The sequence below is a fragment of the Mya arenaria genome, chromosome 14, assembly GCF_026914265.1.
Source record: "Mya arenaria isolate MELC-2E11 chromosome 14, ASM2691426v1".
NCBI lineage: Eukaryota > Metazoa > Mollusca > Bivalvia > Myida > Myidae > Mya > Mya arenaria.
Window position 1 is genome coordinate 17,079,328 of NC_069135.1, and position 12,666 is coordinate 17,091,993.

At 34.9% G+C, this 12,666-nt stretch overlaps 1 protein-coding gene and 1 long non-coding RNA gene across 5 annotated transcripts in view; one reads left to right on the forward strand and one right to left on the reverse strand.

Moving 5' to 3' along the window:
• Positions 1-2,875: 2,875 nt before the first annotated feature.
• On the reverse strand, positions 2,876-6,313 carry LOC128215804 (uncharacterized). Its single transcript, XR_008258061.1, has 3 exons — positions 5,781-6,313; positions 3,377-3,483; positions 2,876-3,005 (listed from the first exon to the last, which is right to left on the reverse strand). It is a non-coding gene; the product is annotated as an uncharacterized LOC128215804 (long non-coding RNA).
• An 87-nt stretch (positions 6,314-6,400) lies between these two features.
• LOC128215820 (protein maelstrom homolog) overlaps positions 6,401-12,666 on the forward strand; it is a 35,706-nt gene continuing 29,440 nt past the window's right edge. Inside the window, exons 1-5 of one of the 4 annotated variants that reach the window (XM_052922429.1) lie at positions 6,401-6,459; positions 6,955-7,095; positions 8,335-8,451; positions 8,897-8,981; positions 11,933-12,079. In XM_052922429.1, the coding sequence (XP_052778389.1) occupies positions 6,961-7,095; positions 8,335-8,451; positions 8,897-8,981; positions 11,933-12,079 (484 nt within the window). In that variant the 5' untranslated portion in view covers positions 6,401-6,459; positions 6,955-6,960. Of the gene's footprint in view, positions 6,460-6,537; positions 6,549-6,577; positions 6,728-6,954; positions 7,096-8,334; positions 8,452-8,896; positions 8,982-11,932; positions 12,080-12,666 lie in introns of those variants that run through there. The other 3 variants (XM_052922431.1, XM_052922430.1, XM_052922428.1) reach the window with 3 other exon arrangements.

Consider the following 12,666-nt stretch of genomic DNA (forward strand, 5'->3'; position numbering starts at 1 on the left):
AATGTCTGAAGTATATATAATAACATGTTTATATTTATATAATTTATTTGTATTTTTTTTTAAGTTTTCAATGGAGATTCATGTGCTATCAAAATTGAGTGCTAACCTTTCAGACACATTTAATCAAAAGTTATCTGTCTCCAATTCCAGCTGATACTTTGGAAATTATCATTTTAAACCCATTTTAGATTTTAATTTGTTTTAAGACTGCGAACAAAACAAACATAAATACGTGCAGTTTGAATGTTTTCTGACAATATGACTTTTTTTCTCTTTTCGAAAGACACGGCTTTCTTTATTATTTCCTCAAATTACGGAAAAGTAATATCGCTAAGGTAATAAAAGTGGTTTAAAATACAGTATTGATATCATGTGCCAGCAATATAAGCTTTAGCATTATGTCTTATGTACTTTTCAATACAGACTATAGACATTTTATCAAAAATATTAGATTTCCTCAGTCGCCATGTAAACGCATTACTATAACAACCAAAACGGGCAAAAATTGCCCCTGTAGGTATATTCGGCCCCTGTAGATATATTCGACCCCTGTAGGTATATTCGGCCCCTGTAGGTATATTCGGCCCCTGTAGGTATATTCGACCCCTGTAGGTGTATATTCGGCCCCTGTAGGTATATTCGACCCCTGTAGGTATATTCGACCCCTGTAGGTATATTCGGCCCCTGTAGGAATATTCGGCCCCTGTAGGTATATTCGGCCCCTGTAGGTATATTCGGCCCCTGTAGGTATATTCGACCCCTGTAGGTATATTCGGCCCCTGTAGGTATATTCGGCCCAGGGTTCTAATTTGCCAAGTACAAGTCGAGCGGTTAGAGCGAAAAGGTTATATCTTCTTCTTTATTTAATGTCAACAATTTATTAGAACATACTGTTTTTGTATCGCTTGTTCATAATACATGGTGTGCAAGGTATTAACATTTAGTGCAATGTACCTAAAATCAGCATGACCCACTGTTTGTATTTTTTCCAGCACTAAATGGCAAAGGACATATGACCTAAGACCAATAACTGAACACATATGTATAAGGCGATAGTATATCTTCTCAGTGTAGGATATCATGTCCATGCCTATGTGAAACTGAAACACTTCTACATTAATTAGACACAAGGCAGATATGAGATATCAGGGAATTACGATGCCATATTGAATTATTAAGTTCCGGGTAAGGCTTTGTATGTTTATCATATTCAAAGAACAACCCTTAGTGCAAAACAAGTGAACTGCTTATTCCTTTCAAGAGCTTATAGGGACTCGCTCATATTTTGACACCAACATGTATTTCCCGGTAATACATCTGAAAACACTAATAGTATAACTATTTTCCTCTTTGATACCAAAATTAAAGGAAAAATACACTTAAAGTATAGACAGATAGTCTTGTTTAATGGGAAAGGAACCCATGCCGGTACAAGCAAGGCAAAATTAGATAACTGACAACAAAACCACACGCCCGCAAGGACCCATACGCAAACATAAGGAAAACTTAACCTTTCAGTCTTTAATTGTAAACCGTCACTGAGTGGAAGTAGGTTCAGGTTTCCGAACTTATATCCTGATATACCTAATGGCCATTTGTTATGTTAGTGTTATTTTATGTGTGTAAACATACAATGTTTCATTCAAAAAAGTTTGTATTCAAATACACTTCAAAATTGTTCATTCTATATTTTGAGTATACTTGTGAATATGAACACTCAACATCGGGTCATTATTCTGTTGTGTATTATTGCACAAGTCAGTTGTAACCAAGCCCCCCCCCCCCCAGGTCCGGGGAATAGCGGTGGCTTTGACTTTCGGTCCAGCCAACCCCAGCTAAAATCCCCGCCCTGCGGGGACGAACAGATGGTAAAATCCCCGCCAAATGCCCCCGCACCCCAGGGACCCTAGGTTAGGCCTATTCCTCGCTATATTTAAAGCGAAGACAAAACCACCGCATTCACCCGGCACTGCGGGGCCACCTGAAAGGTAAAAACACGGCCGATTTCCCCGGCCATCCCCGGTATACCCCATTCGGAACTCCTCGGCCATTTTTTTTCAAAACAACCTCAGATGTATGCAGGTACATCAGTTGAATTAGTTCGTAAAATTTTGAATTATATCATTAATTAAATGTAGTGTTTTAGAGTTGTATATATTGATCTAAGTTTAAATTGATTGCCATTGAATTGTATTATTGCAAACATAATAAAGAATCCCAAGAGTCAAGTCACAAAGTTTAACTGCTAAATAAAATTACTACGCGATCTACTTGCAGCGGACTTAAACGTACCACTTTTTGAGTATGTAAACCGTCCAAATACATCCGAGGTTGTTTTCGATAAAATGGCCGAGGAGCTCCGAATGCGGTATACCCCCGGACCTTGGGGGGCGTGGTTACAACTGACTGGTGCATTCAAGGACACTGTGGCCTTGACTTTGGCCCGATGACCCCCAAAATAAATAGGGGTCATCTACTGGTTATGCCCAGCCTTCATGTCAAGATTGATGACCATAGGTCGAGGCATTGTTGAGTTATCACTCGGACAAGCTTTAAAATCCTTTTACCATTAAAGGTCACTGTGACCTTGACATTTAATCCGATGACCCCTACACACATTGTATAATAAATCGGGGTCATCTACTCGTCAGGCCCAACCTCCATGTCAATTTTGATGAGTTATCACTCGGACAAGCTTTGGTCTACCGACCGACCTACTGACTGACCGACATGTGCAAAGCAATATACCCCTCTTATCAATATTTATGAAAACAAGAATATTATTGTAACATTCAGTATCAATTACTTTTCCTTGATTCTGGTGTTTTACTTCATAACATCCCCAGTGTTTTATTGTTTCAAAATGTCTACTCTACTTACTAAAGCAACCATTCAATGATGACAAAAAGTCTCCAAAATCCATGAAAGCCTGTCTGCGGAATTCAGGGTCAATGAATGTGCCTGTGTCATCAGGGAAAGAAATCAGACCTTTGCCTCCACCAACCCTGGTAGAAAACCAGAGTGAATGTCAATGTTATAGTACTTTGAATGCAGGTAATTAAAGTACATGTATGAAAACATTTGGTTAGGGCACCATAAGTAATGTCTAAAGGACCTTCATGCAGACACAGACCAAATGTTTTGTTTTATACACTAATAATTTGCAATTCTAAAATATTTATTGTTTATATTTACACTCATATGCAAAATATCTCCAGGATAATCCACATTCATCTTTAACATAAAAATAAGCATCTTAAAGACATTTTATCATTGAACACAATTATTAATTTGAACAGTAATGGTGTGACTTGCTTCATCAACGTCACAGTAATTTTACAGCATTAAATCAGCACAATTCTACCCTAAGACTTACCACATCCCAGCAAGAGCACATTTAACCCCTAATGCTTTTGAAAATCTGCAGCCATGCTTAATTAACTCTGCCATACTTGTTTTAGGACGAAAATCGACACCCCCAATCTGAAATATGTAAAAAAACAACATACAATCATGTAAAAGCTAACCTTCATAATACATACATGTACAGTACCACAATCTATTATATGAACATTAGCACATACCTGTGTAGAGAAATACCACCTTAAGATCTCGGTGCAACTGACTACACAAATTGCCATTCTCTAGGTGGACCACTCACTCTGAAGGCAGACACTCGACCACGCTCAACAGCATTTATATAAGTGAAATTTTTAAACTTATCAAATACCTGTCACCAGTAACACTTACTCCCTCCATTGAAATTCATCCTTGAGTTTCAGAGATTACTATATAACATAATTCATAATTAATTTGGTGACTATGCCATTAACCTAACTATACACACCTCAATATAGGTACATGTATCCCCAGTATAACAAGAGCAGTCGCAAGACAGCGCGCCCGACTAAACCGCTTTGACTTAGAAGTGAATACAATAACGATGTAATATTACCAAGTCTGGTCTCTTAATGTCAAACCTAACTAAAATTATTCAATACATAAGGTGACTTTGATGCTGCCCTCCCACCAGCCCGCCCGAACAATGATGCAAGTCATTCAAATAACTTGATTTCCCATTATGAAAATGTGGTTAAGAATATACAAATATGCCTTTCAAAAGAAATTAAAAAAAATCAAGGGCCATAATTTGTATTTAGGGTAAAATGGAGTTATGTTTCTTGTTGTAAGATGGTCATATATAATTTTGAATTTTATTAAGTGCATTGAATGAACGGTATAGAAGTTTTTTTATTAAAATCCCAACTTGCCCTTAACTTTTACTTGCCTAAAACTTAAACCTAAGTCAATCAGGGGCCATAACTTGTATTAAGGATAATATGGGGTTATGTAACCTCATTGTGTGATGGTCCTGAACAACTGTGTACAAAAACATTATGCGGCCATTTTAGCCATTCCAGAATGATAGTTTTCGATACAAAACAAATATCATGTTTAAATGAAGCTTTGAAATACAAAGGGAAACTCATATTTTCTACGAAAATGAGCAATTTTCAGCAAAGTTGAAAGTGCACCAGGTTATTCCATCCTGCAGGGAAATATTCAAAAAAATTCTTTTTACAAAATGGAAAATATTTCACCTAAATTTTTGAAATAGCATATTTTGTTTTCAATCAGTTAATCAGAAAAAATGCTGAGATATTCAAATAAATGAAATTTATTGGTACACTACCCTGTCATTTCAAAGGATTTAAGAGTGAATGTTCATATTATGCATTTGTTCATGAAATAAGCATAAATCTTATGGGTCACGGACACTACGGACCATGGACATTACGGACCAGACATTACGGATCAGATTTAGGGACACTACGGACCAGATTTAGGGACATTACGGACCATCTTCAGAAACTTACGGACCATGATTTATAATGTTTTTAAACAATTTTTTTTTTTTATTTATTCACTCGTTGGTCTTAAATTTGTTAGTAAATACTTGAATTTGAGTGCTCAGTATGACAATTATCTTTAATGTAACTGTGAAAAATCCTGTGAAATTCCAATGTTAAACATCAATGTATTTTTAATAAATTATTATAACAATGTGAATAATAATGAACGAAATATGTTTTATCTTACAATGTACCATATTTCAGAACATTTCGTACCATGAATTAAACATTACTCATGTTTTGTTTAAGAACAGAATATATAATATAATTGAGATAATTATGCATCGATTTATATTTTTACATACAACTTATGTGTATATTTGTAAATGTGAATTTTAATGTTTTCATATGTGATCGATTGCGTGAGTCTGAATTAAACTTTGGATCGTCAAATTTGTTTGTTTTCTGTTTCATCTGTTGTAATTGAAAGGTTCAGTGAAAATGCGCCATCACAATGGGTTTTCACACTTTCATGATTGCCAATTAAAGGTTGTCAGTATAATGTTTGTTTCTTTTGTAAAATACCGCCGATTATTACTGGTACAATTATAACTTATAAACACTAATTAAGGCAACAGAAATTGCCAGTTTTAAACATTGTTTAAATCATGGTCTGTAAGTTTCTGAAGATGGTCCATAATGTCCTTAAATCTGGTCCGTAGTGTCCCTAAATCTGGTCCGTAATGTCTGGTCCGTAGTGTCCGTAATTCAATCTTATAATTCTGGATTTTGTTCAAGGACCTTACTTTCTCCCTGGAAAATTTCATAACCCAAAAATAACTATTTCTCAAATTGCTCAAGAAAAATGTCCATTTCCCGGCAAAGGGTGACTAACTACATGTAGTTACTAGTTTTATAAATACTCACTCCTTGTCCACGATTTGTTTTCCATAGGAAAACTGACAACAAGCATCCAGTTCGGTGTCCTTTTTCAAAGAAAATAGCATCATGTTCATATTCCAGACCATTTAACTGATTTGTTGGGAATAATTCACTCAAAAGTTTGTGGGAACATTTTACTTGTCCATCTAAATTTGAAATAAAACAACGTTCAATATGTTCTTGTTGAAGAATGTTTAGAAATTCAGTTGGGGAGCACTTTGAAAGAGTTTCAAATTCAGAGCACTTTCCTGTATTGGTTGAGAACTTCAAATGCAATCTTGGAGTTTGTCTGTGTTTTCTAAACAGAGTCACAGATTGTTCCTTTAGTGTTAAATTACGTGAGGTAAAAGAGTTTAAATCGCGATATTGCTGAAATGACAACTGCCTTACATGCTGCAAAACAGAAAGGTTTACACGCCTGAAAATTAATTTCATAGTTTTATATTCAGAATTATCTCTAAAGCAAGAAATATTTAACTAAATAAAATTTATATAGAATTTCCCCTTTCTTTTTTGTGTTGACATTGAATATTTCATTATATAATCGTATCAAACGAAAAATAGTTCAGTAAAATAAATTCGAACTATTAAATCTGTAAATTAATTATATCTTTTTGCATGTCATAACACGGAATCGCGAAATAGAATACTCAGACAAAATTCGGTAAACACTATATCTTACATCTAGTTTCTTCTTCGATTATATTTTCTATTTTCGTCTAATTTTAATTGTGGATGCAAAACGAAAGTAAGGTATCTATAATTTCCGTAATTGACAAAACTGCATGATGTCATCTATGAATTAGAATGAATATATCTGTTTTGTTTGCATTTACAACTTCTAAGTGGCTAATGATTTCTGTAAAGACGGAAAATAGATAGGTTCTGTGATCATATGTTCAACTGTGTGTAACCTCACTCACTATAAATAGGTTAGATACCACTAGATAAAATTATAAGCATTGACCAATTTGCAAGCAAAAAAAACACCACACTAATGTTATATATGAGTGAAGAATTTCCATTTGTGTACTCAAAATAAAAAAGACCAGGGTTTATTTGCCTTACAGAGTTTCCATTGATGACTTTGTGCAGTCAGGAAAAGCTTCATACTGTTTAAAACTCTGTTCATCCGTTTATTTTCTATTGTTCATTGTAGAAAACCATGCCTAAGAGTAAGAAGCCGGTGAGAAATGCATTTTACTTCTTCATGAAGGAGCTGGAGCCGCAGTTGCGGCGGGAGGGCAGAGTACTCAACGGGATGCAGGATGTTGTCCCAATTGCTCATCCCAGGTGGAAGGTACAAATTTAAGTCTTAAACTTTGCTGGTCTTGTCAGGGCAATGATAAGGTGTGATTAATGCATCCTTTCATCTACAGAACTGTTAGTTGAATTATCAAATTGATTCTCACAAATTTGATTTGTACTTAACTGCTACTTTTTGACATATTCCTATATGAACTACAGATAATCAGATTTTATATTCACTTTATCGCTTCGTAGTGTTGAACTTGCTTTATGTATACAATTCTGTCAGTTCATAGCTTTAAAGTGTTGGACTTGCTTCCATGTATAGATTTCTGTCAGTCGATAGCTTCGTAGTGTTGGACTTGCTTTCATGTATAGATTTCTGTCAGTTAATAACCTTGTAGTGTTGGACTTGACTTTAAGTATACAATTCAGTCCGTTTATAGCCTCCTAGTTATACCACGGACAAACAAAGTTTGAAGGAGGTACAATGTAGTCACTCTGTTGTTGGTCGGTTTGGCCGTTGCAATTTACCTTGTCCTTAGGATAGCCTGGAAACTACAGGATGAAATTTAATTACAATTTATTTGATTATACTTATAGAACAAATTGAGAGGAAATGCGGCGTACAATAACAGTAACTCAATTTTCAGCTAATAGCATAGTTATTTCCCTTTGTTACTTTTTCTTGTTCGGAGCATAACATCAAAACTTCAATGATTGAACATAATGAGGAGAAGTGCAGTATGAAAGAACACCAACTCTATCAATTGTAGTTAATTATGAAGTTATTTGCCCTTTATACTTTATAATGTCCGGAGCATAACTTGAAAACTACTGCATAAAATTTAACTAAACTACGCTGAATGGTAAAGCACTATGAAAGGAAGTCCAGTGTACAAGAACCATTACTCTATAAACATAATTCTATTTTAGTTAACTACAGAGTTATTGCCCTTTGTCACTTTTTTTTTCAGTAGCCGAAGCTTAACTTCTAAATTACTCAATGGACTTTAATTAAGAATAACACATTGTTTCAGGACAATTAGTTAAATTGCAGTGTACAAGAAATGCAGTGTTATGGCCTCTTTTCAAATGAATAGTCTGCCATTCCTGTGTGCAGGGGTTATTCGTCACTCCTGTTGTCAGCTCTTGTTTAAGTATGTAGAACTTGGTCTGCACAACTGGCATTATAAGGTGGAAATATTTAATACATACTTTGATGTTATTTCAATTGCTTGAAATGTATAACTTACCGTCTTGTGCCGAATGTTTAAATGTTTTTTTTCAGCAACTTCCTGAAAAAGAAAAGGCTCGGTTTGAAAACATGGCAAAAATGGAAAAAGCTCGACTTCGTGGGCGACCCGGAGATGCATACAGACAGGACAATCAGGGCAACATACTGGCTGTGAGTACCAACACTTCATGTCTATGTTAAGTACTGGAGGTATTTTTATTCCGTTATTAACGTGGTGGAGCTGTTTGATGAATTATAGATATATTTTTACCCAGAGTAGTTAATATGTTTTTAGCTGAAAATTCTTCCTTGAAAGATTGCCATGTGTTCTCGAAATGTGGCTCCTGTCCCTAAAAGTCAGGTGAAGCAATGTAGTATGTCAGACAAAAAGTTAGAACATTTTAAAATTATCAATTATTAAATGAATTTTTGAGTGGGGAGGAGGCAATTTTCAAGAACTAAATAAATTCCTGTAAAAATAATACTTGAACCTTGTGCCTGTAAAAAGGCTTAGTGTTGGCTTCTGTGCTTGTCTCTTTAGTTTCCTTTCCATAATTGAATAAGCAATGTTTGTAAATATCTCAGAACTCTTCCATTATATACTCAATTTCTTTAGCACCGAGTAGACAAGCACACAGATAATGAGAAGAGGAGACTGGCCGAGAAGAAAGACATGCGCAAAGACTGGCCTCCTGGAAAAGGTTTGAGTTGTTTTGTAGTCACTTAAAGCTTTGATGAATGTGTATTACATAGACAATCTTTCTAAATGTTAGATCTGAGACCATATTAATATTAAGCTTCTTAAAACAAGTGAACATTTTCGAATAATTAACAATGAATAATTTCAATACTATTTATTATCAATTTTTATTTTCATTCATTTATTATTGTGACCTTTTTCTTGCTGTAGTTCATGTTTGGTGTAAAAGTGTTAGTTTTCTCCAATCAAACTAAGATGAAAATATTTACTAAGATGCTTTATGAATATGTCCACTGATGATAAGCAATTGAATTGCATAATCTGACTGTACATACATATCATTAATGTAGGATTACTATGCTTGCTGTTTTCAATCAGCCAATGAATTAAAACTAAAGTTTGGTTGTTTTATTTTTTACCCAGATGGTGTTATATCAAATGTTCTTTAAAAAAAACCTACATACTTGTAGAATCATTGTAGATAACATATCAGACATTTCTATTGGCTAGACTAATCACACGCGACCTAGATATCCCTCTGCATTGTTTGTAAACAAAATGGTTTAAACGCCAACAAATACTAGTGCTAGAAAGCATCTTGTTCGAAAACTTTCTGATAACAATGTTCTGCCAACCAGATAATGCCGATCACTAGTCACAGAAATATCCAGTCAGTCAACAAATACAGCCACAATTGTGACAAACAACACGTGAACATTTCAAACATCTCCATCTTGACAAACACAGGCAATATGCAATCAATGCCATTTGCTTCCTAGTTTAATCAGCTGTCTGTTAACCAAAAACACAAATAAGAATTCTGCAGCACAGGCTTCTCATTACACATCTCATGACGGCTAGAACATCATGTTCTCTGGAAACATTTTTGATGGAGCTTTTTCAACATCGACATCCATGCAGTACAGAGTAAGGCTTCGCCGTAATCATCTGCATGTTGTGAAAATCTGTGAACACTAAGAAATTGCTGCAAAATCATCGTAAAGAGACAGCGAATAATTTTAAATCCGGGCACACGGTTAAAATTGACAGACCCATGTAGGTCACATAAACCGCGTAAATGCATGTACTCTCAGTGTGACGTCATCAAATTGTGTACTTATTGGGTTTTTTGGTTAAAATTGTTCGTTATTCACCTTGTTGGATATTTTACTACAAATTCTTATATTTGTGACTTGTTAAGCGCTTTATCAGAATGAAAACTCGATAACCTATAGCTATTTTTGTCATTTTCATTTGGAACTATTTATGTGGCGCATCGTTGACATTCCACTCTGAGTACTTTGGCTGTCAATCAATGGGTTCAGAAAGTGGAACTAAATTGGTAATTAAAACACCGTTTTAAGCATGTGATAAAAAAGATCTGACGCTCCTTGTCATTTTATACAATTTTTTTATTAAACTTGTCCATGAAAGTTGTTAGTAAGCTCGCCAGAGGCCCGCTTAATAACAAATTTCATGAACTCGTTTAATAAACTCTTTTATAAAATGACAACTTGTGTCAGATCCTATATATACCATATTCCCTGGTGGGGAGAAATAAAAAATTCAATCAATACCATGACCTGCTGGCGGTAGATAATCATTTCCAAGCATGTAAAACACAAAATTATTTGTTTTTTGTGTGTATGTGTGAAATTGGAAAAAATGTAGATGACGTTGATGTAGATGTTTGATTTATAAAAGCTGAATGCATAAAAATAGAGCCCTGGAATCACAGCTGAACATCAGATTCCCTAAAATTTTACCCTTGCCTTTAATATCTTATAAATGCATTCTTACTCTTAGAGGTTGGCAAACAGAAAGGTCATCAGAATGGGACCTTATATTGGTTGTTTTATGATCGTTTTGTGTTATGTTTTTGGAAATAGGATTTTAATTGTAGCTTTGCTCTATCTGTGATGCATTGTAATTTGTAATAGATTTTCTCTTCAGGTAGAAATAGTTCCCAAGACAAAAATTATGAGGGAGTAGCATATACTCACAGCTTTGTCCGACCTTCTGCCACACCCTTGTCTGGAGAAGAACTTCAAAACTATAAATGGGATTGAAATAGAACTTGGTTTATAGAAAGATGGCAATGAGAGAAAGTGCAGTTCACAAGAATAATACTCCTATCATGCATATTTATTTATCTCCCCATTACTATTTGTACAGTGCTTGTCTGGGCCATATTTAGGGGGTAAGTGCAGTGCAAAAGAACCATTATCTTGCCCTACAAATTTTTAAAATTATCTCCTGTTCACCTGATATTTTTTGAAAATGAATGCTTGTCAGGGACATATTTTGGAAAGTACTTACAGGATTGAAATGAACCTAGAAATTTTGGTAGATGGCAAATATAGGAAGTGCAGTGTCAAAGAATCATAATTGTATCCAGCATATTTATTTAGTTTTCTCAAATTAACCTGTTGTTGTTCGAATATGGGTGTTTGTTGAGCCATATTTTGGAAAGTGTTTTTCCATGTTATGATTTTTTTCAACTTGTGTACAATAATGCTTTAACCATTTACGTTCTAACAGCACATTGTATTACATATTCTGCCTTTTCATTGAGAAATGGGGGTTGGGGAGCAACCATCGCTTCAAGGGTTACTCCTGTTTAAGTTTATTTTTGAATCCTGTTTCAACAAGGTTTGACTGATTAACTAAAATAAAAAATAAAAAATTCAATTACAAATGACTGATTGGTATCTGTATTGACATGGCCTTTTGTCTATGGCATTGTCATTGTTCAAATGCTTTAACTCAATAACTCAGACACATTCAAGAGATTCAAGTGAACCATGGTGTATATATCTTGCCAGAGCCTCTACCTCATGTATAGTAAGTCCCTAAACTCTGGTGCTGAAAATTGCCCCTTGTTAAACTGAAGAACAACAATAGACAAGCTTTTTGATTAATGTTTTCTTAACATTATCTTTCTTTTTTCAGAGCTGAAGAAGTTGAAGTTCTACTTTATCAATTTCCAAATCTTGTGTAAGACGGAGGAGGGTGTGGTGCTTCCGGCCGAAATAGCGATAATCGAATTCAGCCTTGAAAAGGGAATCACAAAAGAGTTGCACCGGTTTATTGAGCCTGGTGAGTGGTTGAGTTGAAATTTAGTTATATGCATTTGCATCTTATACTCCCACAGCTGTATTTTTTTAACTGTGAAATTAACACTTTCATAGACCCATATCACAATCTGGAGGCTCATATATTTTAGGCAGCTTTTTACAGTGTGTTAATAAATACATTTGTGAAAAATTCCTGCCTTTAGCTGGATATAGTTTTTGTGTCACCTAAAAAGGGGACATATAGAGGTTACTTTTGTCAACAGCGGTCGCGGTGGCGTTTTCACTTGTCCGGGGCATATCTCGTAAACTATTAGTGGTATCAACTTGAAATTTCATATGTAGATAAATATCATTAATTGCAAGTGCAGAGCACAAGAACTGTTACTCTTTCTTCCATATTTTCAGAGTAATTGCCCTTTGTTAATTTTCATGGTGAAAAGGCGATATATAGGGGTTACTTTTGTCGGCAGTGGTGTTTTCACTTGTCCGAGGCATACCTTGTAAACTATAAGTGGTATCAACTTGAAATTTCATATGTAGATAAATCTCATTAATTGCAAGTGCAGAGCACAAGAACTGTTACTCTTTATAGAGTAATTGCTCTTTGTT